The sequence below is a fragment of the Pongo pygmaeus genome, chromosome 8 (genome assembly GCF_028885625.2).
Source record: "Pongo pygmaeus isolate AG05252 chromosome 8, NHGRI_mPonPyg2-v2.0_pri, whole genome shotgun sequence".
Taxonomy (NCBI): Eukaryota; Metazoa; Chordata; class Mammalia; order Primates; family Hominidae; genus Pongo; species Pongo pygmaeus.
The window spans coordinates 135,155,651-135,180,000 of record NC_072381.2 but is presented as its reverse complement, the minus strand read 5'-3'; the positions used below and the strand labels follow the sequence as shown (position 1 = coordinate 135,180,000).

Here is a 24,350-nt window from a genome sequence, read left to right as displayed (position 1 = left end):
GTGGAAATAGAAATTTAGAAACATATTTAAGTGAAAAGTGTGTTTTTTACTTTAAAACAGAGAGAAAATTCCTATTTTTCAAAGCCTATTTAAAATGAAGATTTATTAAAGGAAGCAATGATGCAATTTACATTTCCTCACAGGCAGAAACCTGGTTACTTCTACTTTTTGAGAAGTCCATTCAAGGCCAATGCCAGGACACTGTGGAAAATCCTTCTAAAGGCATTCACATAATTACGGTGACTTACATTTTTAATAGAAGCCATCACTGATTTACTGTTTAATTACTTCACCAGAGTTAAGTTATATTTTAATGTGAATATTTTCCCATAAAAGCAGCACTCATAATAATTTTACATATTGCAAGTCCCGCTTATTGTAGTAGAGACCCTAGCTATGTCCAACAAGGTTTGGAAATGGCTGACTCTCAAAGTCCTCTTGGTTCCCTCTCAGGCTTGGTAGATTACTCTGGGTGAGGGCTACTTCGTTTCCCCCTGACTCACGGAAACCTCAGGGAACTAAGGACCCGGCCACTTCTTACATTCAGGATAAAACTCTCACCTAACTATGCTTCTGCTACAGGCATTGTGGGATCGCTGATTAGTCAGAGGGCTCTGCACAGGGACACCATGAATTTCCTGGGATTCAGCAGGCTGTGGGGTTCTGTTCCAGCCACTGCCAGTGGACCAGGAGCCGAGCACCCCTTTCCTAGGAGAGGGGCAGGCATTTCCTCAACAGCAAAACATTCCTTCAGTGTGCTCAGTTTTTAAGTCTCAAACAAAAATAGCTATTAAATTAGGAACGTTAGGCTTAGTAGTGGGTAAAACACATAGCAAAAGCATTCATAAGAGCTACATCCATCTTGATAAATTCCTTTAGAACAATAATTCTCAGAAACAGGGTATGTGTGTGTGTGTGCCCATGCTAAGGTTTTAGTGTATCTTCAGGAGGGGAAAGAAGTATAAAAATTTGTAGGTAGAATATTATAAATGAAATTTCTAGAGGATTCTGATATATACTCCCCCAACCCCATTGAATGAACTGAGATATGAGTAACTTGAAAAAGAGAAGTGCTTGAATGAATCATCGTTGAAACTTTAAAAACTCTCCTAGCCCAAGATGTTGTTCATAGTATAAACAACAAGAAAGTACTCATGACAATTGCTAGGTAGGAAACTCCATAATCAAATATGAAACAATGAACTAAGACACAATCTGAACCTCAGGTTCTCTGGCTAATGAAATTCACCAATATGCCAGAGTATAGCTGGTCAGCCAAGCTCAGGAGCTGAGAGTGATGTGCTTCACTGTTACTGGGCTGGCCTGGCCAGGCAGTCCACGGGGCCAGCCCGTGCAGGCAGAGCCCGGGCAAACCAGGAGAGCTCGGGGCGCCTAGGGGCTCTGCAGGCATGCCCTGCTGAAATGAGGCTTTTAGATGCTGGGGCTGTGAGCCCCCAACCTGGAGCAGCTCTCAACAGCATTCTGGGTTATCTGACATTCTTGTTCTGCTGAGGGGCTGGAGGTGATGCAGGTATTCAAATGAGCCAGGACGGGTGACCGGAGCCCACTCACTGGGAAGGGAACAGCATCAGTGCAGACTTCCCATGAAAGTCAGGCCGTGTGCCGGCAGATGAGACCCTGGGAACTAGTGGCATGCTCCTCCAGACCGCTCTGAAAGGGGAGGACATCGGCGGGGATCTGGTCTTCTGGACCCACAGGGGATGGGTTCTTGGGGGCAGGGCTGGTATAAGACCCCTCACCACCTCCATCCCCGCCAGCGCTCACTCTACCCTTGTTTCACACACACCCTGCACTTTCATTGATCCCTGCCCTATTTTTGCTTTTAAACATTCTAGCTTTTCTCTTTGTGTCAAGTTTCTGAACCACAGAAATGCGCTGGGCTTTCCTCTCCGTGGTAGAAATGACAAGTGTTCCTGGTGGCAGCCCCTGGTACTCATTCCAGACATCGGACAATCCTACTGGCCACCTGGAAATCCGTGAGCCTGCCATCCACTCTCAGCTGTGGATGGGTTCTTCTTCTTTTCACCTTTTCTGGTGAAGGTTCCAGAAGGCCACAGATCTTGATTTCCACATTTGCTCTCCAGAAAAGGAGAACAGCAGCTCTAAGGCTGAAAGAATTACATTTTCACCGGCTGTTTTTTCTACTTAAGTGCAGTGTTGTTAGCTTGTTCTAATCAATAAACGGGCACCGGAAGAAGGTTTACAAATCTTCCAGCTCCACCAGGTAATATCTCAGCAAGGTCAACAATATTTATGAGCCCTCGTTTAAAAGCAAGGGGAACAGCGGTGGCCGCCCAGAGATGGCTGCAAATGCATCTCCTATTTTAGCTATTCTCTTCTCTTTCAATTGGTAATTTTTTTTTTAAGTTCAGGGAAAATATCGGTACAAAGTGCTGAAAGGACAAAGCCTGCGTGCTGCCGTGATCTATGTGGAAGCTACGAGAAAAACATCCCCTCTCGGTGCAGCGCCTCTGTAGAAAAACTCAGGCTGGATTACGACTTACAAGGCACATTTTAAGAACACCCAAACGGGCCCTAGGACCTTTGGGTGAGGAGGGCTGAAGTGCCTCTTTCCAGGGGAGGCCGCCTACTTGGGCACCCATCAGGGGTGGGCTCTTTCCTGGATGTGAGTAGGCAGCAGGATGGGGTTGTGGGGGGCTGGATGAGCCTTTGCTTGGCTCTTCAAGAAGGATTTCTAATCTTAAAGGGCTGGCTCCGGTGAGGACCCAAGTAACGATGCCGCTCTCTTCTCCTCTCCTCTCTCGTCATCCTCTCCCAGGACATGCGCCTTCCAGGACCCACGCGGTCCCCACTGGAAGCACCAGCAAAGAGGGCCCATCTTCCAGGACACGGTGGGAACCTTAATGAATTCACCCTGAAGGCCCTTTCCCTTAACTCTGGGGCAGGGCTTTTGTTAGAGGCCCTTTTGAAACGAGGAATTCGATGGAGACACAAAAATACAAAAATATGAATCCTTTCTGAGGCTCTGTAATAGAAGTGACAAAAACTTACTTCTACCAGCAGGTGTTAAAAAATGGAGATTTTACTACTGTCACGCAACTGGATTTATAGCTATAAGCCAATAGCTGTGACGAAGGAATTAGTAAAGTGTTAAATATTTCATTTAAAAGGGAACATTGCAGTCACTTTACAAAGAAAACTCAGAACTCGTCCGTTGAACGCCTTCAACTGTGAGAATGCTGGGGTCCCAGCTAGGCTCCCCACAGTCTCGCATGGGCAGCCCCAAGGCCTGGTCCCGCCTTGGCAGGACCTCCCTCAGCAGCCTGGGGTCAGCCACACCTGCTGGCAGGGTCTCCATGGGTGGGAGGGCTCAGGGACCTGAGGACGTGCCCAGATGGGTTCTGCATCTGAAAGTCCATCCTCGCTTTCCATAGGTCTGCTTTTCTTGAACTCATTGTAAAAAGCCGCTTTTGGCAAACTAGGGTAGAAAGGATTTCTTGTAGCTGCATTGGCCGCTGACCTCTACAGCTTCTCCAGGAGGCACATTATATAAAGAAGCTAAACATTTTCATAAATAAACACTAAGAAATCAGGGAGTATTCAGAGAAAAGTTTAAATGATATTTCATTATAAAAGAAAAAAGTAAAAATGCATTTCAAAAATAATGGCTTCATTAAATAAGTATTTCCTGAGGAAAAATGAATTAGAAATAAATACAAAGCTGACCCTTGCAAGAGGCTTATGGGAAAAAATTACCTCCCTAAAAAGCTACGCTGTATGACAAGATGCTAGGCCTCGGTCACACAGTAGCTAGAAAATGGATTTTGTTGACACTTTAAAGAAACCAGAATAGCAAACCAAAAAAGCCAAAAAACCCAAAACCAAGAAAACTTTGACTGATTTTATTTTAGGAAATGACCTGACTAAAACAACACTTGAACGAGAAATTAGAATATGCTTCACTGGACAGCTCAGCTTTCCTCTTAATCCCTTCAGCAGAACAATGAGGCTTCCTTCCAGAGCCTCAGCGCCCTCCCACTGGGAAATCCCACCTGTCCCGGCCTCACAATGAGGCAGCCCGGGGACCTCCAGACACCTGGTTGGGAAAGGCAGCTTCACTGTCCCTTGGCAGAAATACTCCAACAGCTACCTAGTTACTAACCTGTCTTTGGAAATTCCCCAAGATAAGAAGTTGAACCATCTGAAATTTCTAGTATTTGGTAAGTTTTAACCTAAAAAATAGCAATTTCATATGGTTCAACATAATGCATATTTCTGTGGTTAGCCTTAAAAAGCAAATCACAAACAGCCTGTTCATTCCAGAGAGGAATCCTGGAAGGCGAGGTGGTACTGCGAAGAGGTGGTGTGCAGGAGAGAGGGTCTTTCAGCAGCAGGACAGGCCTGAGGAAGGGATGAGGGCTTGGTACTGTGCAGTCAGAAGTTTTGCCAGCCAGGCCTTCAGAAAGAAACGGTCAATGTGCTGGAACTCAAGGATGAGCTCAAATACAATCACATTTTAAAAAATGTTGATATAGATAAACCAAGTTGAAATAGATAAAGCTGGTCTCAATCTCAGAAGTGAGACTATGGTGAAAAATGATATGCAAAAGTATGTTAAGCATATACAAAAATTTAAATGAACAGAAAAGAGAATTGGTCAAGGAAACGTTCATTCCATATTACAATGGACCCGCTCCTCTCAGTCTGCAAAGCAGGTTGATTTCTGTTACTCCACAGCTTCCAGGCGGCTCTGAGATGTCAAAAGACTTTTCCTCTAAAAGACCTACCCCCCTCACAGTTGATTTCACTGATGTTACAAGATACAACCTGGACAGAGAGCAAACCAAACTCATGCCAGACAGAGAGGGGCGTATCCACATCTGGGAGAACCAATTAACTCCCTGTTAGCAATCATCCACCATCCACCTCCCCTTCTTCAAACAGTAAAATCCATACACCTGGCCCCTGCCCAGGAGTAAACGATTGAGCTAAATGTTAAAAACCTGGCTTGCACATGCTGTGGTGGAGAATCCCAGCCCCCACAGCAACCACTAACCATCCGCAGGCAGGCCTGGCCCAGGGGACTCCAGCCCCCACCCACGAGAGAAGGCCCTGAGCTCAGCACCCTGGGTCTGCAGCCAGCCTGAGAGTTCCTAGAACACCAAGAGAGAAGGATGTGAGAGGCTGTCGCACTCCCACCCCAAAACTTTGCTGGAGTGGACCTCGTCCCAGCTAGAGGTATCCGCCCACACTGTACAGCTTTCCAAGAGAGGCAGGGCCATAGGGGAGCCAGACAGCCTTTACCAGTATCCTGGCGGCTACTCTGAGGTCTTCCTGGTCACCAAGACCTATCAGGACCTGCCAGCCCAGGAAGCAGCCTGGCCTGGCGTGGGCCGAAAGCCAGGGAGGCAGCGGCAGGTGTGGCCAATCCCAACTCTGCTTAAACACTAGGGACTCAACTGAGGAGCCCCAGGGCCCGCCTGGCCTCGGCTCTAGGAGCAGCACACATTGCCATGGGCAGAAGTGAGGGGGAAAAGGCTCAGCGGGGGTTCAGTGCTTGCAGGGGGGGTTTGGAGAGTGTCTGATTATTTCTAGTGCCACCTTCCTTGCTGGCCACCCCTGCCCTGGAGTTCCTGTCGGCAGCTGCAGAGGCCTCCTCCTCCGGTTCTTCCTGGCCTGCCTGAGAGCACATGACTCTCTGGACTCTGGTGAGACCAGGCCAGCAGGGTCCAGCTCCATGGCCACGGCCACCATGTGACTTGGAGAAAACTAACGATTTTCATGGAACTTTTGCCTCTAAGTTTTTCATGAAGTTGCACAACAAACCTTAGGTAAACTTCAGGGGTTTGCAGGCTTGTTCTCCCAGCCTCCATACGATTATGCAGATATCTCCTGCCCTGGTTTTATAAGAGAACTTTTCTGTCCTGAGACCTTACATTTCAGCTGACATATTTGACAGGCTTAAGGAGAAGAAAAGCCTGCTGGGCAGCTCTTCAGCCTTGCTCCTCCTGGCAGGCGAATCCCCAAACAGAGATCGTATAGGGAAGAGTTCACCACTCTAAGATCCCCAAGCCTCAACTTTAATAAACAAAACCAATCTCTGACTTCCTTGGGCCATTCAGCAACATCCTGCCCTGTGCCCGGCCCATCAGGTGCACAGTAAGCAAGTTCCCCGACACCGTCTAATTGACTCACCGGCTTGTGGCGCTGGGGAGAGGTGGGCCCCTAGCTGGCGGCAGCCCAGGAGGCTTTGGTAGTGCCTTTGTCCTGGCAGTGGCCCGTTGGTGGGCACAGATGATGAGAGGTTTCTTGGACGTTTGTGGTTCCATGTAAAGGCCCACCCACTCTAGCTTCCTACCCGCCCATCCTAGAGATCCCCACTGAACCCTTCTGGAGACAGTTCTATATGATTCAGAGGACAGCAAGGTGCCTGGTTCATTATAGCTGCACAGCTTCAGCTCATTATGCAACGAACGTGCTCATGACTTCATCTGTTCGCCTGTCTGACTTGGTTAGCGAACTCAGGCATTAGCCCAACCTTCAGGGGTTTCTTTACCTGCTTCCCCTGAAAACTTCTCCCCATTTTCAAGTTTGTTTTGTGCCGAGAAGCACCGCAGCAATTAGAATTCTATTAAGCTTACCCAGCAAATCCGATCTGAAATTCAAAATTGCTTTAAATTCACCACATCTAAAATCTCAAGGTAATTTTTCCCTTTAAGGATATATAAGTGTACAATTCCATATATACATCATATATGAATATACATTCATTTATACACAAAAATGATTATGAAAAACTCACTATGCAAAATAAATTTCTGGCATGTGTCTGGAATGATTTTAGTTGCTGTAATTAATTTCTGTATTGAGCAGAGCCAAACACAAGCTTTAAAAGAAATGTCTGGGAAATGTTTTAGGTTATCACAAGCCTTAAGCAGGCTACATACAGGTAAGTTCTCAAGCTATCTCTTAAGAAAGAATGTATCTAACTCTGGTACGTCTGAGAAATTAAATGTAAAATTATCTGAGAAGCTCCAATGCTGCTACCTGCTATGATGTAAGTGTCACCAACAGAGTGTATGGAAATGGCTAAATGTCCACGCACAAGTCTCATTTTCTGTGCTGTTGGCAAGCAGATAGTTGAAGTTCACAATAAGCTTATTGAAAAATTTACTGCCATTCAGATGTGTTCCTATTTAAACCTTTCAGCCAGCGAGAGTCAAGAGTCGATCTGCATGCATCATTTTTATTGCCTTTGCCAAGAATTATGCGACCCTGTGCCAAAACTAACACAAGCGTTGGAGTGGGTGGAGGCGGCAAACCCCTGTCCCTCCAGCTCGGCCAAACGCTGTCTCTGTTTAGCTGATGTAAAAATACCAAGTTGGTATACTCAATAAAATGAACTGTGATGTCAGCGATTGTTAATAAGTCAAGCTCCCAAAGGAAACACCGCAGATGGCTTAGTTACCGACCTTGCTGGAAAACGGGATGGTGAAGAGCCGGCACGGGGAACTCTTCGATAGCCTCGGGCTGGTGGAAATAGGCCTTCAGCCAGGCTGCGCACTGCATCAGGGGCTCCGGACCTCCGAGAACCGCAGCAGGGGCTGGGACCTCCATGGCACTGCAAAAGTGAGAACAGGGGCTTAGTAAACCTCTGAGCCCTGCCTCCACACATCGGAAAAGCAAACACCTACTGCAGCTAAACGGGCAAACACCTGTGGCTGCTTCACGGGCACGTGCATCTCAACTAGCTGTGCTGCAGAAAGGGGGACCGGTGAGGCAAGGATGCACCGAGGCCCCGCACCCACTCTCCACCTTCAGGCCTCTCAGGATGTGCGCTCTGAGAGTCTGCATCACAGCGCAAGGCAACCCAAGTGACAGTGTCCCTGTGTAAGACTTACAGATGGCACGGCTGCACCTAAATCATCAAGCACTCACTACTGAAAACAGTTTCCAGAAATATCGACACAGTCATTAGACTGCACCACACAGCCCACCCCACCCCGAGTCCAACAATGCAATGCCACATCCACGCGTCCTGCCTCCGTGGCTGTGTGCTGTGTTCAGGGGATTCCTCAGGGTTTACTTTCAGTCCCGATTCCCACGCTCTAGAAAATGAAGGAAAAACTCTGTTTCCTTCATCGGCGAGTCTGTCCTCTCAGGGGCAGCCCTGTGCCTCGTGTGCCTGTGTCTACTTGGTTCTTTCTCAAACCTTCCTGGTGTTTGTTTATTTGTTCGTTTTGAGACGGAGTTTTGCTCTTGTTGCCAACGCTGGAGTGCAATGGCTCGATCTTGGCTCACTGCAACCTCCACATCCCGGGTTCAAGTGATTCTTCTGCCTCAGCTTCCCTAGTAGCTGGGATTACAGGCGCCTGCCACCACGGCCAGCTAACTTTTTGTATTTTTAGTAGAGACGGGGTTTCTCCATGTTGACTTCATCACATTGGCCAGGCTGGTCTCGAACTCCCAACCTCAGGTGATCGATCCGCCCACCTGGGCCTCCCAAACTGCTGGGATTAAAGGCGTGAGCTACCGCGTGGCCCTCTTGGTTCTTTCCGGCCACTCTCCTCCCTTTGATCTCCTGCAGTGTGAACCTGTACCTCCAGGAGTCGCTTCAGACTGTTTCGTGGCTGCTTCTGTTTGGGGTGTTCATTCTTCTGCAGCTTCGACCTGGTGGCCCCTCATGGAAAGGTTTCCCCATCTCCAGCAGGGGTGGATTTTCTGGGGCTGTGTTCCACGGACTGAGGACATGGCCCCGAAGGGGAGGTCTCCCGCTGCCACCCGGGGCTGTGGAGTGCATGACACATCCCGTTGTGATTTCAAGTGCTGTGGACCCCCATGGGAAGCCCTGGCCCTGGGTCTGATTTCTTCAGGTGACTCCCTTCCTTCCTTCCCTGCCTCTCGAGGCCCCAGACAAACGGTATGCTTCCCCGGGACTTCCCAGGCTTGGAGCACGGAAGTTTTCCAGTTTCCTTTTGCAGACAGTGCTGCTCCTCAGGCTTCTGTGAAAAGGTGGGAAACGTCACTGCACTGTGGATGCTGTGGACGCACAGCTCCTGCGGGCCCTTCACACTTCCTTCCTGGGCTGCTTCGGGGGGCGTGCGCTGAGATCTACAGAATGTTTCTCCTCGACACACCCATGCCGCTCTGGGAGGATCCCAACGAAGGCTTCACTTGCCTGGACATGTGGCCCAGCACAGGCAGCCGATGCAGCCAGGAGCACCATCCCAACTCTGTCCACACAAGGGATGCATGGCCGGTCCATGGAGAGGAGGCAACAGAGCCATCCCGGGTGTAGGACAGACAGTGTGAACATAGACGCAGAGTGGAGGCCTCGGGGACTGAGACTCACAGAAAGGTAAGCAAGGGCCGTGCGTGTCAGGGCGGGAAGGGCACTGTGTCCTATGAGTGGGGCCCACAGTGTGACTGGTGGGGGCTGGGGGCTCCTGGCCAGAGGCAGAAAGCACCGCAGCTGCACCGAAGCAGGGCTGCAGCAGTAAGAACGTGGCAATGGTGCAGGGAAGAGCTGGAGGAGCACCACGAAGCTGGGGTCAGGGATGACTCTCAGCTCCAACCCCAGCCCTGTGCAGATTCGGCCTGTCTGCCCGGCCCTGTGTGGATGGGGCCTGTTGCTACCACTGGTGTCCAGGAGGACCACAGCCCCGGAGCTGCAAACAACTGGCATTTCACTTTGTATCACAGAATTGGAGGCTGTTTTAGAAAAGATGTAGTCACAACTTCTTAAAACGCCTTCACACGAAGAGCTCAGATGATCTCTGGAGCGATTAGTTCTCGCTTTTCCTGTGAAGTAAAAACCAAGCTTGTACAAATCTGAATAAAGTCAAAAGTACATAATGAGGCAAGAGATAAAAGGAAGCCGAACACCTTCCTTATAGTTAAAAAGGTTTACTCTCTTATGCAATTAAAGCGGAAATAAAGATAACTATAGCTTACACGTCTAGTTAAACAAACACAGCCTTTCGTGTATTGGGTTGGTGTTAAAGATGATACAAATTACTTTGGCTTAAAGTGTACTGTGGGTGGAAATACCCTGGCACTTCCATTCAGAAAAGAAACCAGGGCCTCAGCAGCAGGAACCTCTTTTGCATTCCATCTGGGATACTCACATTTTAACGAGACGATTAAAAACGGCGAAGCTGGGATCTAAGGTTCCGGAGCTTCTGCCTGAGTAAATGGCTGTGATGGCGTTTCCATTTCCCCAGAAGACAGCAGACATGCTCAGGGACACACACGGCCATGGGCCTATGTCTGCGACATCTACAGTGCGTGGTGACACCATGGCCAAGCCCGTGGGGGCGGCAGGGAGAAGCTAAGGAGAGGCACAGAACCGCACCCGTGTTGTTACTTTTGTGTGGAGCCGTGCTTGCCTTCCATTGCTGGGCGAGATGTCGGGGAAAGAGACCCAGTGAAGGGTGTGTCCAGGGTTACTTCGCTTTGAGGTCCTGCAGGTGCAGAAATGTGCATGTCATCCGACAGCAGGGGCGGCGATGGAAGACCTCGGGCCAGGCTCACACGCTGTCCTGTGCTGGAGGCTGGGTCTCCGGACTGGAGCGTTTTGTGGGTGTAAAAGTCTCTGCCGAGATCCTCAGGTCTTTCTAAAAATGGACCTTTTTGGGTGAGATGCACACAGAGGCCCCCATATACTGTTTTTCACGGTGGAGCAGGAGGGTGGTCAGAGGTTTCCAAGCACACAAATCCTGACGGTTTTAAGGAAGGAGCCAGAGAATGAAGGGAAAAAGAAAGCAGCTCACTAGGATGACCAACAGCCACGGACAACTGAGACCGGCAGTCGGGCCTGAGAACCAAGCCCAGAAGAGCCGGCTAAAGTTGGCGGACCCCGTGGACACTGCGGCCAGACAGAACATGCCCCGGTCTTCTCCAAGCTGCCGCCTTACCCAGATCCCTGCCCGAGGGAACTCACGCAGACAGTGCCCTCATTCAGCCCAGTACCCTTAATACACAGGTTGAGGTCTCCACAGCCCAAGCCACTGCCTGGAAACCCTTGTCGGTCCCGTCACAAAGAGGCCCTGGGGGAGGCCGGGCTCACTCTGCAGGCAGAGAATGGGCCTGCCGAGCAGGCAACCAAGTGGCCTCTCTCAGAGTTTCCTTGGGGGATGGAAGTGCTGTCTTCTCACTACCCAATTTCCTTTCCCGTTAGTGAGGTCTGGCCACGGAAAGGAGAACTTCGGCTTGGCTTAAATATTATTCAATTTCAGAGACACATCTTCAATCATTCGATTCTTGCTCTGCTCTTTGCTAACTGAATAAACAGTGTACTGATGCTATCTAAGAAGAACGATGGAGAAATATGTAATGTACTTTGCTGTCCTGATCCCCGGGGAAGGCGGCAGAACAGAGGGGTGGAAGCACCGTGCAGTGAGGTTAGCCCCAGCTCCCTCCCGAGTGATGCAGAGCTGGCTGCTGTCAACCACCACTGCCCGGACAGGAAGAGCCAGCGTGATGGGGCCCATGTGCCCCGACCTTCAACTGAGGAAACGAAACCCCTGATCAAGCCACCTGGGCCTGGCACCTCCTGCAGCAGGAGCTCAGCTGACATCTCCTTCAGGGGTCGAGGGATGGGACAGGAAGGGGCTGAGGCGCCGTGTCAGGGTCTTGTCTCCTGCACTACCTCTGCTGGCGTCATGAGCTGGCATCCGTGGTGGCACCTGGGGCTGCAGAATTTGGGCTCCGAAGCAAAGGTGCTCCCCCGGCGAGGATGGGGCGGAGCACAGAGGCTGCCATTTCAGTGGTGGGTGAGTTGCACGGTCCCCGGGTAAGAATGGGATGTGGGATTGGTTGGCAAGGCAAGCACCTCAAGGTCAGGGTTAGTCTTCAGGACTGGCGGGGTCTCGCTGGCCATCACACCCCGCAGATGGGGTTTCTCAGGGAAGCGAGGGTACACTGTGGGAGAGGGGGCATTCTACCACGAGAGCTGGGAGGTTCTGTGCCCCCAGCAACTGCTCAGACTCCAGAGTTAGGATTCCTTCCTCAGCACCCCTGAGCAAAACGGGGTGCACTCCGGCACGCCAAGGCTCTGCCCACGTGGGCGTCCTTCTCTCATGCTGCTGAGGGAATTGAAATGTGAGCTGGCTTTCCTAGCATTTCCCACTCTTAAAAGGATATTTGAAGAATTTTTATAGTAGTAAAATTCATCTTAAATTGATTTTTTATGCTTGTGCTAAAGATCTCAACCTCTGATTTACTCTGTAGTTCTCCTTTTTAACTCTTTCTCTATTGGCGTTAGATAACTATTCATGGGTGAAATGTAATTAAACAGCTTTGATTCTGAAGCAAGGATTTATGATACTACATTTAAAATGAATGGCATTAAACACACACATAAAACCAGATTTTTAAAGCCATGACACAAATTTCCATTTCTACAGTAAAATGAAATTTATCCTCCTGCCCTGCCTTCTCCTCCATCCCCGCTGCGCTCGGCCCTGGAAGAGCTGGGGTGATGGCCTCTCTCACGGCGGTGCTTATCACGGGGGAGTTCCTCCGGCTTCCCTGCTGGCGAACCCTGAAACACCAACAATTATGGGCTCCGTAGCCCACGCTCATGGAAATCCCACGTCCCAGTCTTCCTCAGGGGCCCTGCAACTCACCCACCACTGAAATGCCAGCCCTGTGGTCCGCCCCATCCTTGCCAGGGGAGCACCTTTGCTCGGAAGCCCAAATCCTGCAGCTCCGGGTGCTGCCACGGATGCCAGCTCACGATGCCAGCAGGAGCCAGTGCAGGAGACAAGACCCTCACCTGGTACCTCAGCCCCTTCCTGTCCCATCCCTCAAACCCTGCAGGAGACAAGACTTTTGCCTGGCACCTCAGCCCCTTCCTATCCCATCCCTTGAACCCTGCAGGAGACAAGACCCTCTCCCAGCATCAGTGGGGAAACACTCAGAGCCCATCAGAGTCGCACCTCCCCTAGGCCTCTCCCAGGACATCACGTGTCACCCACAGAATAATCCCGAGGCAAATATCATGACACTGGTGCCTTTCACTTTCTTTGACTTGGCACGAGAGGATGGTGGCTGGTGGGTGAAGCAGCAGCCCAGCTTTGCTGGGCGTGTGTACATGTGACAACAGGGCGTCAGGCACCTTAACACAGCAAAGCTAGAGCCATGTGGGCCTGGCTCAAGGATTTCTTTAAGAAAAACACACAACTGTTGGCAATGCCAGGGGTTCCTTAAAATCAAACCGGACAACACTGACCTGCCCTGGGTAGAAGCTTCCGGGGCTGCGGCAGACTGGAAGGCCCCGGTGATATTCTCCCGGAGTTGCCGTCTGTGGGAAGCTGCCCCAACCCATTCCCCTTCCCCGGCTTGGAAAAACAATGTCCCAGTGATGAAATGCCTTGCAGATTTATTGTGATTTAAATCTCCTTCCCTTCAACCCAAACCAGGGCACAGAAAGGTGGTTAGAATGTTCCAGCACAAACTCATATGAGCACAGGAGCTATTCCAGGGAAAAGTATCCTCCCTACCTGCATGAAGCTTCCTTTCAAGACACTGATATTATCAAGAACATGAAGGAAGAGTGGCAGCAGCCCACCTGAGGCACAGCAGAGCTGGGGGTGATGAGAGAAATTTAAGGGAAATGGCCCCTGTTGGACACGGGCTTCCTTTGACGGTGTGGGAATCCCACCTGGCCACAAAGGGTAGAGGAAGCAAGTGCCCCAGGAGTCTTGATCGCAGCCCAGGTCGGCACGAGGAAAGCAGAAAGCAGGAAGAGTGAGTGTTCCTGGTACCACGGCTTCCAGGCTCTTCCCAGTTTAGAGTGCTCAACATTCTAAAACTCGGCCAGCCAGCTGGGAGATTTGGGTATTCAGATTTTTGGGTGCCTTAAGATTCCACTGGCAGTAGAGAATCACTAAATGCCCATTTCTGAATGAATTCTACTCCCCAGAGACATTAACAGATGATGTACTTGGCTTGAATCCTATTTGATGTAAGAAAATCAGCCAAGAGTCCTTCCTAAGTTACTCACATCTGAGGCACCATCGGGCTGACCGTGGGACACTTCAGACAGGGAGTGCTGTGTACCCTCGACCTCTCCTGTGACACGAACACCTCCTCTTTCTCTCTCCATGGACGACGTTTTCATCTTATGCTTTGGGAATGCTACCTGGCCACCCTGGAGGGCCACCCAAGGAAAGAGTTTGTTCCAAAGACAGGTCCTCCTCTGAGTTCCTCTGGAATCTGGCAAGGCGCCGAGCTTGGACGCAAGGCTTCCATGAGGCTGTGAAGGAGGCTGCATGGAAACCGGTGGGGACCTGAAAAGCTTTTAGTGGCCTTGCCACATACAGCACTTTAGATGCTCAGGTGACGAGCAACATTTTCCAAGCCCAGCTAGTGAGCACCCCACCTGCTCTGGCTTCCAGAACCTGGTGTGGAGGGCCGGGGGAGGCTTCGGGACTGAAGAGCAGAGCAGCAGACTCCGGGGCTCATGTAGGAACATGCCTTCAGCCAAAGATTATCCACGCTGCATGGAGACTCTTGCTAAATATCACTGGTAAATGCACAATTATGTCCCATTTAGAAGATCTCTAGCAGAGTGTCTTGTGTTTGATGGATTTGTCCTGCATTTAATTATAACTTCCTGCTAAAGCTCAGATGTTTTCTTTCAGGGGTAAGATTGAAGAAAAGAAATAAACTATGCTACCTGCTCTCAATAAAGATCATTTTATTTTAAACAGGGGGCTGAATAAAACCTTTTGATTCTATATTTCAGACAAATGCAGTGGCTTAATTTCATTCAAGCATTTACTGAGGATCTGAAACGCATGCGGTTAGTGGTGAGAATACTGACTTGGGGCTGTCCCTTCATCTGGAGTTGCCAGCCGACTGCGCAGGAAGAGAAGGTGAATGTCAAACACACAGGTCAACATCAGAAACAGCACTTCTGCCTTCCAATGGCCCCGATGTTTCATGGAGGCCCCGAGGAGGCTGCGAAGGAACATGGCAGTGACTGCTCCGTGGCTCTGCCTGGTGGCCAGCAACTGTTTGGGCACTATGACCATGTACGTTTGACAAAGTGCATGCAATTATTTGAATATTCTATAGTTATTTTAGGAAACTGAGTAGAAACAGGGAAAATTAAAAGTGCTGATGTTAGTAATAGGAAACATGGATCTCAACAGTGCAACTGTGGCAAAGATAAAAAACAAATGGCATGCCAACGGGCTCATGACAGACACAACTGCGGCCTTGCTGGTCTTGAGCTGCCGTTGCTAATGACGATGATGACGACGGCACTGACCACACACCGTGGGCTGTCCTCAGTGATTCATGTGCTACCCTACTGATTTCTCATGCAACCTCAAGAACAAGATGTGTTCAACTATGAAAGGAAAAAGTGAATAAACACGCACGAAACATCAAAAATATGCTTAAGTTAATGTAACAAACAATGACAGGTATGAGTAATGTATTTTTTTTTTTAAACTTTCTGGTACAAGAGGGCCTCCCACTTATCACAGGTGAGTCTACTGATTGACTGTTATGTGTTTAGTTGTAGGGCCTATTTTAAAGACGCATTCTGTACAAAAGGACATCATATAAGACAGGGAAGTAAGTGATGAGCACAGCCCATTCCTAGTGCAGAAGTAAACAGGAGGTCTTCCTGGAGAAGGCCGTGTTCCATGAGTGCTTGCAGGAGGACTGTGAGGAGCTCTGGCTATCAGGTCAGCAAATCTTTACTGCACTTTTACTGTGTGGTTCATAATAAAGATGGACATAAATCTCACTCCTTGCTTTTATGCCTTCAACCCCATCCCAAAATGAATCCTATGTTTATGATCCTATCATAGGCCACCAACGGGTTCACGTACCAATGTTAATAATGTGAAGAGGAGAAAGAGGCCATTTAAAATTAAGTTAGGTTCCAAGTTACTTTCTGGGTGGTCGTAGGTATCTTGCTAAAACTGGATACCGATTTTTAACCGACATCCTATGCCCTCAATATCTGGGGCTCAAATTAATGTCAGATCCTAAACAAAACCACAAAGGTATTTACTATAGTATTTTAAAACACCCACCAAAAATACAGAGAACACTTTATGTAAATTTTCAACTCTTCCCCATAAGAACTATATATATTTTTCTTTTTAAAAATAATTGATTCTTAAAAATACAGGAAATAATGAAAATATTTTAAAAAGACAACCTAAATAGTATACTTGGCAGATCAGAAAGCCTTAAAAAGCCTATTTACTTTCCCCTCCTAAATGTTCAAATCATTAAAAGGAAAATTGTATTTTATCAACATTTTAACATATCATTAAAAGTCTCTACTATTTGACAGATGAAGATAAAAACACCCCAAAACTATAGATGAATGATCAGGTCCCTAAAGATTCCAAAACAATTACAGGATGCAGAGCAATCTAGTTAAATTTTATTCAAAAGCTTACTGCACTTGTGTTTTCTTTTATTTTTCTATCAAGAAGCCCATGAGGCTTAAGCACAATTCATTATGTATGAGACCCCACTTGCGGTGCTTGACTGTTGATTAATAGCAAAGTTTGCTGTATGTACATTTGCAACATTAGATGCATACAATATGCTAACTTATTCTTTCACTGAAACTAATTATTTACAAAAATGACTACGTGAGACTACAATTTATTAAATGCATGCATCCAGTCTCAATTTGGCCCCCAAAGACAGCCTGGAATGAAGATCTTTTACTTGATGTGACAACTTCTAGAAACGCTATTATTAATATTGTAAATGTGGCAAATAAAGAGTTCAAATAGCCTTATGTCTGTGTTGCACGTGCCTTCCACCACCGCAGCAGTGAACAGAGCTGCTTTCTAATGTTTTACACACACACGAGGGCACATTCTTCTTTCCCAGCTTAAATTAGTTTCTTAGAAATAAAGCGCTTGTATATCTGTAAAGATATAAACTTTTAAAGAGTCATTCCATTAGTCTAAACAAATTGCTGAAACTTGCACAGAGTAGCTATTTCTCAAAGGATATTTGAGGCTAGGCAACTGTGCATTATTCAACAGTTCTCTTCCCCAACCCTAGAGAAGAAGCCACATCGATCTATACTCAGAGATCAACACTGCATGCCCGGACATGGGCTTCAAATGGGGCATCTGGTCAACCGCCGGTGTCTGTCATGCTAACGCTATGACACACACAGCCCAGAGCAGCAACCGCCTGCCCTGAGCACCCTCTGCATTCTGGTCTCTCTCTGCTGGGCCAAACTGCACACCTTGCAGTTTCCTCTTCGGATGCCCTCAAAGTCTCCGTCCTGGCCTTGCCCTGCCCGGCTGAGGGTGGGTGCCCTTGCAGGCTCTGGAGAGAGAAAGAGAGGACTCACTCTTTCCTGCACAGGCCAGACATGGAGAGTCAATATCCACGTCCACAAGAGAGGACAACAGTGAAGGTGGCCGCTACAGGCTACTGACTGCTTGGTGCCACTGGAGTTTTCCAAGGAAACCTGAGACAAGTACCTGCGTCTCAAGCAAGAACCTGCTCTGGGATGTAAGAATTTAGGGGCAGAGAAGAACTGAACCAACCATCAGTGAGAGTAGATGAGACGGGCACAAGATGACTGACTTTGTGTCATGCAATTTCACATCCTCACTCTCTCAGGAACACAGCCAAGGTCAGCCACAGGCCAGGCGGCTGACTCCGGAAGTCCTAGGCAACATGGCGCCTCGACGTCACATCTCCATTACACAATATGGCACCTTGGGCAGGGGTACATGAACACGGTTGAGGAGCAACGCACTCTAGGAAAACAGCTCGATGTAAGCTCTCACACAACACTGCACAGCTGCTGTTTACTGAGTGCCTAACGTGTGCCAGGCATTCCATTACAAGCTGTTCTATTTGTTACTCCCAAAGACTCTTGGGGGAGGTACCATTATCTCTATTTCTAAAATAGGAAACTGAGGTCCTGAGGTTATATAATAACAACTTACCAAACGCATAAGGGACAGACCCAGGAATGGAATGAAAGCCTGACTCCAAAGACCTTAGTCTGGGGCATCTCCATGGAATTGAAGCACTCCGGCTCTCCTCTTTGAAACGGAAGCCAGTGGTCACTCCTCATCATGACAAGTCCACACGCCCACATGCTCTGCACTCGATGGCATGTATTCTACATAGAATAGCATTTTGATTTACTTTCTTTTACTCTAAGGTTACTTCTCTGATCTGTACGATCTCTTCCCCAATCCACAGGATGACAATCCAGGCCCACTGCCCCATTATTCAAAGACAATGGGAATGTGAGTATCCAACCTACTTTCTATTATACACTAGAAGCTTCCAGAAAGAGATACTAGGTGTCCACATCATAGAGTCTCAAGCTCCCAGACAGCTGCCCAATTGCTCTTAAAGGAAGGTCAGATGTACATTTAAACACATCAGTGAGCTGTCCACACAACACACATCAGTATTCCACACAGGCAGGAGACCTGGGTCCCAGAATGCCCCCAGCCTGCCATGTCCCCTACTGTCAACCCTCCAGAAGCAAGGCCTGGAGTGATTCAGGCCTTGCACCGCACTCAACGGCTTGACAAACACACAGGTGAGGTGCGGACTGGGCTGCATACAGAAGTTCAACAGAGGGCTGCCCAGGAGGGCTGTTCCAGTGAGCCCTGGGACAAACAGCCACACACCATCCTGGGGCTGGTCCCAACTCTGCCTCCAGCCCTGGGCTCCTACCCAGCCCATTCCCAGTGCTCAATCCCTGCCCACTGAGCGAATGGGTAAACAAGACACAAGGGTGCTGAGGCTCCTCTGTAGCACGTGCACTGAAAAAAACAGCTACATTTCAGATTTCATTTTTCCAATCAATAATTTGCTGAAAACCATTCCATAGGGAGAAGAAAAACTCACAAAGATTTTGTAAACGGTGAAAGCTACATTTCTCTGCCTTTTCAGATTTTGTAGTAGACTGCAGAATAACAAAGTTTGTGAGAGCCCAGGAAATGGGCATCACTTCCAATATTGCTTACTTTGAGAGGACTCTGCAGTCAGAACTTGGAAATGCTGCAGGTTTGAAGACACAGAACTCGGTGGGCTCTCCTGTGTCTGTTCCATTCCCCACCCCCGATATAAGGCACTCGACTTCATGATGAGATGAAACGAGAAAAATGAAACGAAGCAGCAAATCCTTCAAGCACCACCTTCACGCTGTAACTGTAAATAGTCTGTTGAGTTCCAGCAGCTGCACTCGTTACACTAAGGCATCTATGCTGTACCCTCATTTCTCCTCTAGGCTTCTGGGCCTTTGGGGAGGAGCCAGGGGGTCATTAATAAAGGGGGAGTGAAGTGGCCTCAGTGAAGAAAACCTTGCCTCCCCCCATGACACACAGCAGACACCAGCAGGCCCTGTCTGTAGGCATGCCTTCTCATCTACTAGAAACATACCGTAAGACCACGAGGACAAAGCCACTCCTGGGAAATGGAAGCCTGTAGTCATGCCAATCATGACAAGCCCACATGCTCTCACAAGGAACAGCCCGCCCCTCCCCCATCCACCGGACGTGCAAAGGGCCGAGTACCCCAGAAGCAGAGCACCTGATAAGGCCTGCAGGCTGTGCCAGAGCTTGGGAAGCCACGCCCGCCCTCTGAGCTCCTCGTCTGCACGACTGTTCCATCTCCCAGGCAGGCAGCGGTTTCTGATTTGTCGTCTCTATTAAGGAACAGGCTTGCTTTCTCCTGTGAGCCCATGCAATGAGAAATAATACTTTTGGTACCAACAGGGTTAAGATGTACCTACCCCTAATGGACTCAATTCATCTCCACACAGCTTACAGACTAACTCTGTCATCACGCAATTCAGAAACAATTATTTTTTGTCTTAGCAAGAGAGTATATCGTAATTTAAATTTAACAATCATAACTAAATGTTCTGAAGACAATGCTTTTCTTTCCAAAAGGCATGGATTATATGAGGATTGACCTCCACGGGGCTCAGTCCCATTAACTTGTATACTGGGCTCATTAATAAATAATTCTGTCACTAAATTACCTGTCTTGTAAATTGGTTTGTAAATAAATAATAGATAGTTCCCTATTATCAAACACAGTGGAGTGTTTAAAAGAAAAGCACAGCTTATAAGATAGTACTGCAATTTTATCCAGGAACAACTTTCTCCAGCTCACTTCATAGAAAGCCCTTGTTTTTCCTGTTGATTGCTGCAGCTGGAACAAGTTAGCTGGTTAGCAGAGTTGAGAATACTGCATTTAATCTCAGACAAGTATCTTGACTATCCATCAGTGGCCAAAAAAATCCTCAGCAACTATTAAATGGACAGTTAATATAATTGTATTTTAAAACACTGAGGTCATATTTAATTTTGAATTGAAACTCTTAAAACACGCTTTCTGGCAAGGATATAGAGTAATAAAACAATGTTAACTACAGAAAAAAATCTAAAACTCACATTATTAAAATAAATCTTTTTTCCAGAGTACTAATACTTGCAAGAAGTAGATTACAAGAAGCAGAAAACATTTGTACTTTTTCAACAAGTATCATCGCTGGCACTGAAACTCAGGGTTTTCAGTTTAAAGGATGAAATCATGCTGGAGGCCAGAGTTCAGATGCTGTCCCCCTCCCTTTCTCCTTCGAGCTGGCTGGTCTCCCGGCATCTTCTGTCTTCCTTCCAGGGTGCTCAAACTTGGTTCAGCTACACCCTCAGGTCTTCCAAGCAAAACTCTACCCTGCGAAGAATCCAATTATGTTCCAAAGCAGGAAAGAAAAGTAACTGGGGCTGGGAAAAGTCTCACAAGAACAAATAGGGGGGCTGGAGAGTTCTGAGAAGGGAAGGGGGAGAAAACATTTTAGCTGCGAAGCCAGCCAATTAAGATTCCCTTTAGGAAGCACCAATTTCTACTCAAAGTAGGCTGGCAAGTCCAATTTTGTATGCCTTTTTCCTCCTCTTCAAAAATCAATACAGCCCTCTGGGAGGCTGTCATGCTGCAGGCAGGCAGGTCTGTGGACCGTAAGCTCCATGCCTAGGCCAGGTCTCAGCCCTCCCAGGGGAAGGCACGAGGTGGTGTCAGGATTTTCCGGCAAAAACAATGCAGCATTTATTTCCAGGTGTTCTCTGACAGCCAGGACAAGGAAGAAACCCCGGCATGCAAACCCCGGAGCCAGGGGCAGTGTTGCCAGGAGCCCTATGCCTTGATTTCACCCCCAAACCCTTCAACTGGTACCTCAGAAGAGCAGAGGTGAAAGACAGGGAGCCTCCCCCTGAGAAGAGCTTCTGGGAACTCAAAGGCGCTATTCAACTAAGGTGATCAGCTTTATTTCCATGGCACCTGATGCCCTGGGCGGTCCCCCACCCCATCTTGCCAGCCAGCACGCCCTCTCCCTGCTGCCTGGACATGGGGGCCATCCAGTCCCCAAGGACAGACTGTGGGCCTCAGGCCACCTCATTCTGAGCCACCTGCCCATGGGAACTGTGGGAACTGTCATCACTTTCGGAGTCTCACTTTTTTTTTTTTTTTTTTTTTTTTAGATGGAATCTCACTCTGTCACCCAGGCTGCAGTGCGTGGCATGATGTCGGCTCACTGCAACCTCCACCTCTCGGGTTCAAGTGATTCTCCTGCCTCAGCCTCCTGAGTAGCTGAGATTACAGGCGTGCGCCACCACACCCTGCTAATTTTTGTATTTTTAGTAAAGATGGGGTTTCACCATGTTGGTCAGGCTGGTCTCGAACTCCCGACCATGTGATCCACCCGCCTCAGCCTCCCAAAGTGCTGGGATTATAGGCCTGAGCCACCGTGCCGGTCTCTCCTTCTTTTTTAAGCTCTGGTCCCAAACTGCTACCTGCTTCCCCAGCCAGGCCTCCCCCTGAGCATAGACACACTGACCAAGAGAAGCCTCCACCTGCTGCCTGGACACACAAGCCCTGCGGCAGCCCACCGCCTGTGAGAGCTAGAGTTATGCTTCCGGCCAACGCTGAACCCTTCTTAGCTCAGACCGGGGTAACTTGGGGATCTTTTGAAAGGAAAGGATTCTTAGATGCTCAACAAAATTCCAGTTTGAGAAACTTGAAAAAGGGGACTTCTTATAAGAAAATACCTTTCAATTGCAAATTAATGTTACAGAAGTGGCACTGACCTTTATAATAGTGAGATATTCATCTTTAAAAATGTTAATTGCAATGAAAACACATCTTGGAAAAGTCTCCGAGACCTCACTGATGCCTGGAAATCCTCCACCTGTTTGTATTTGCATCAGTCCTCCCTTTCCTGTGGTCCCAGGTTGGTTAACACGGACTTACAAGACCATCAGACAGGTACAGGTACAAGAATCTCCATCAGAGATTAAAACCCTCTAGGCAATTCCATTTTTCACCATGTGTTAATACTGCACTAAAAGTACACTGGTGGATTTTTCTGGATAAAGACTGGGTGACACTTATTCTTTGCCCTGCTGGGCTTTGCCAGCGAGTGGCGTCCACTCTACAGAACTTACCGTGGCGCCGCATCACTGCCCACACTGGGAACGACGGATGAGAGCAACTGCGAGGTTTGGGGCTGCAGCTGAGGGTGGCAGCTCCCTCCGGGCAGGCTTGCATGGACACTGCTCCAAAGATAGCCTGTGTCCCTCCATGTACATGTGAAGTGAAGTCAGTTTGTCACTTACTTACAGGCCAGTTTGACCCTCAGAATGCACTCTGAGCTTCTTTCCCCTTCCTTCAACTGCAACCCTGCAGCTGAGGCCCCAGATGCCATGGCCATGCTGGGCCCATGCCACACCCGGACCCACAGGACCTCCTTGCTGCCCTTGCGTCCCCATCCCTCAACGATGGGGCATTCCATGTCACCACTTGGCTCACATCTGTTGCCACACGGGATTTTCAAGGTGTCCAGAGTCAACATGCCTCCACATACCAAACTGGCCCACCATCTGTTTTTGTAAATAAAGTTTTATTGGAACACAGCCACACCCATTTGTTTACTCATAAAGCAATGGAGCTGAGTGGCTATGACAGAGATCTTCTAGCCTGCTAAGCCTGAAATAATTCTTTACCACTTGACCCTGCATAGAAGGCGCCTGATAGGCCCCTGGTCTGGACTCATACTGCCCCGAGCTTTTCTTCGCTGCCTGGAAGCCACCGCTCAGGCTCTCCAGGTGGGTCTTGTCATTCCTGATTCCTGAGCACTCTCTGCTGGTCCTCCCACCTGTAACGCTCCAGACCTAAGTCCTTCTTCAAACCCTAATTCAACTCTGAGTCTGTATCATCTTCTCTGCTAATTCTACTTACAACCACCCCAGACCATATATTTGGGTGGTATCAAAGAATTCAGTCCCTAAAATCATGGCAGCTGCCATCCCCTGAGCACCCACTGTGTGCTGGGCACTGTGCTCGGTGCCCCATCTGCACCGCCCCCGTCTAGTTCCCATAACAAGGTAGGTGGTGAGTATCTGGATTCTGGTTTGATTAATGAGAAAACCAAAGTGCAGAGGAGTGAATAACTCCCACGGCCATGCAGCTAAGTGGCAGGCACCAAAATCTAGAGCTTTGACTTTAGCACCTGAGTGGTGGCCTCTCCAACGTGGCTTCTGATACCTTCAACCAGGAGAGGGCACGGACACCCCAAATCCTCAGATGAAGATGCCCCTGGAACAGAGAGCTCAGGCCCTGCAGGAGCCACCCCAGGCACCTGCGTTTGAATTCCTCACTGTGGGCTGCCTCAAGGTGCACCTTCGCTCCAGTGTCCATGTAGCAGCACACTCCCGGGTCCTTCCTTCATGAAACCCCTGACACCTGTGCCACTGCCAGGCCTGGCTTCTTTGTGTCCCCCCACCCCCATTTATTTTCAAGCCTCTCTGCTCCCTCCTCCATGATGTTATTTGAAACCCACAGCCCCAAGGAACCTGTCCTCTCAAAGGCTGCTCAGGAGCCCCAGTTATCCGAGCTAACACCCTCTTCTTACTCCCAATGCCTGCGCTGCCCAGGTGCACGTGCTGCTTCAGGACACTGCCCACGGCTGACGTCTGGGCCCAGCTGCCTGCTGTGCTCTCTGCCTCTCCCAAGTCCTGTTGCCAGCTCCTCTACTTGCTTCTACTCACCTCACCCTGACTACTGGACAAGGCTCTGTGTGGACTGGGACAGTGTTAGGTGTCACTTTCTAAGGACCGGCAGGGGACAGACACAGCTGTGCCACACTGGAGCTCCTGCCCCAAGCAGCTGCCTATCCAGATCGGCCACCTGGAAGCTGGTCATCACCTACAACTCCTTAGGCAACATCAACGTCAGCCTTCTCCCCACGCCGGGAACAGCTCCCAGTTCCCACTGCTGCCTTCAAGTTCTCCCGCACCCTACGTCAGTTGGTTTCTGCTTTGCAACATCTCTCATTT

At 48.8% G+C, this 24,350-nt stretch overlaps 1 protein-coding gene across 3 annotated transcripts in view; it reads right to left on the bottom strand.

The window, feature by feature from the left end:
* The window catches only part of MGMT (O-6-methylguanine-DNA methyltransferase), a 300,789-nt gene that overhangs the window by 45,853 nt on the left and 230,586 nt on the right, over window positions 1–24,350 (bottom strand). For all 3 annotated transcript variants that reach the window (XM_054435997.2, XM_054435998.2, XM_054435999.2), the window contains one exon: window positions 7,455–7,603. In XM_054435997.2, coding sequence (XP_054291972.1) covers window positions 7,455–7,603 — 149 coding nt within the window. The remainder of the gene's footprint in view (window positions 1–7,454; window positions 7,604–24,350) is intronic.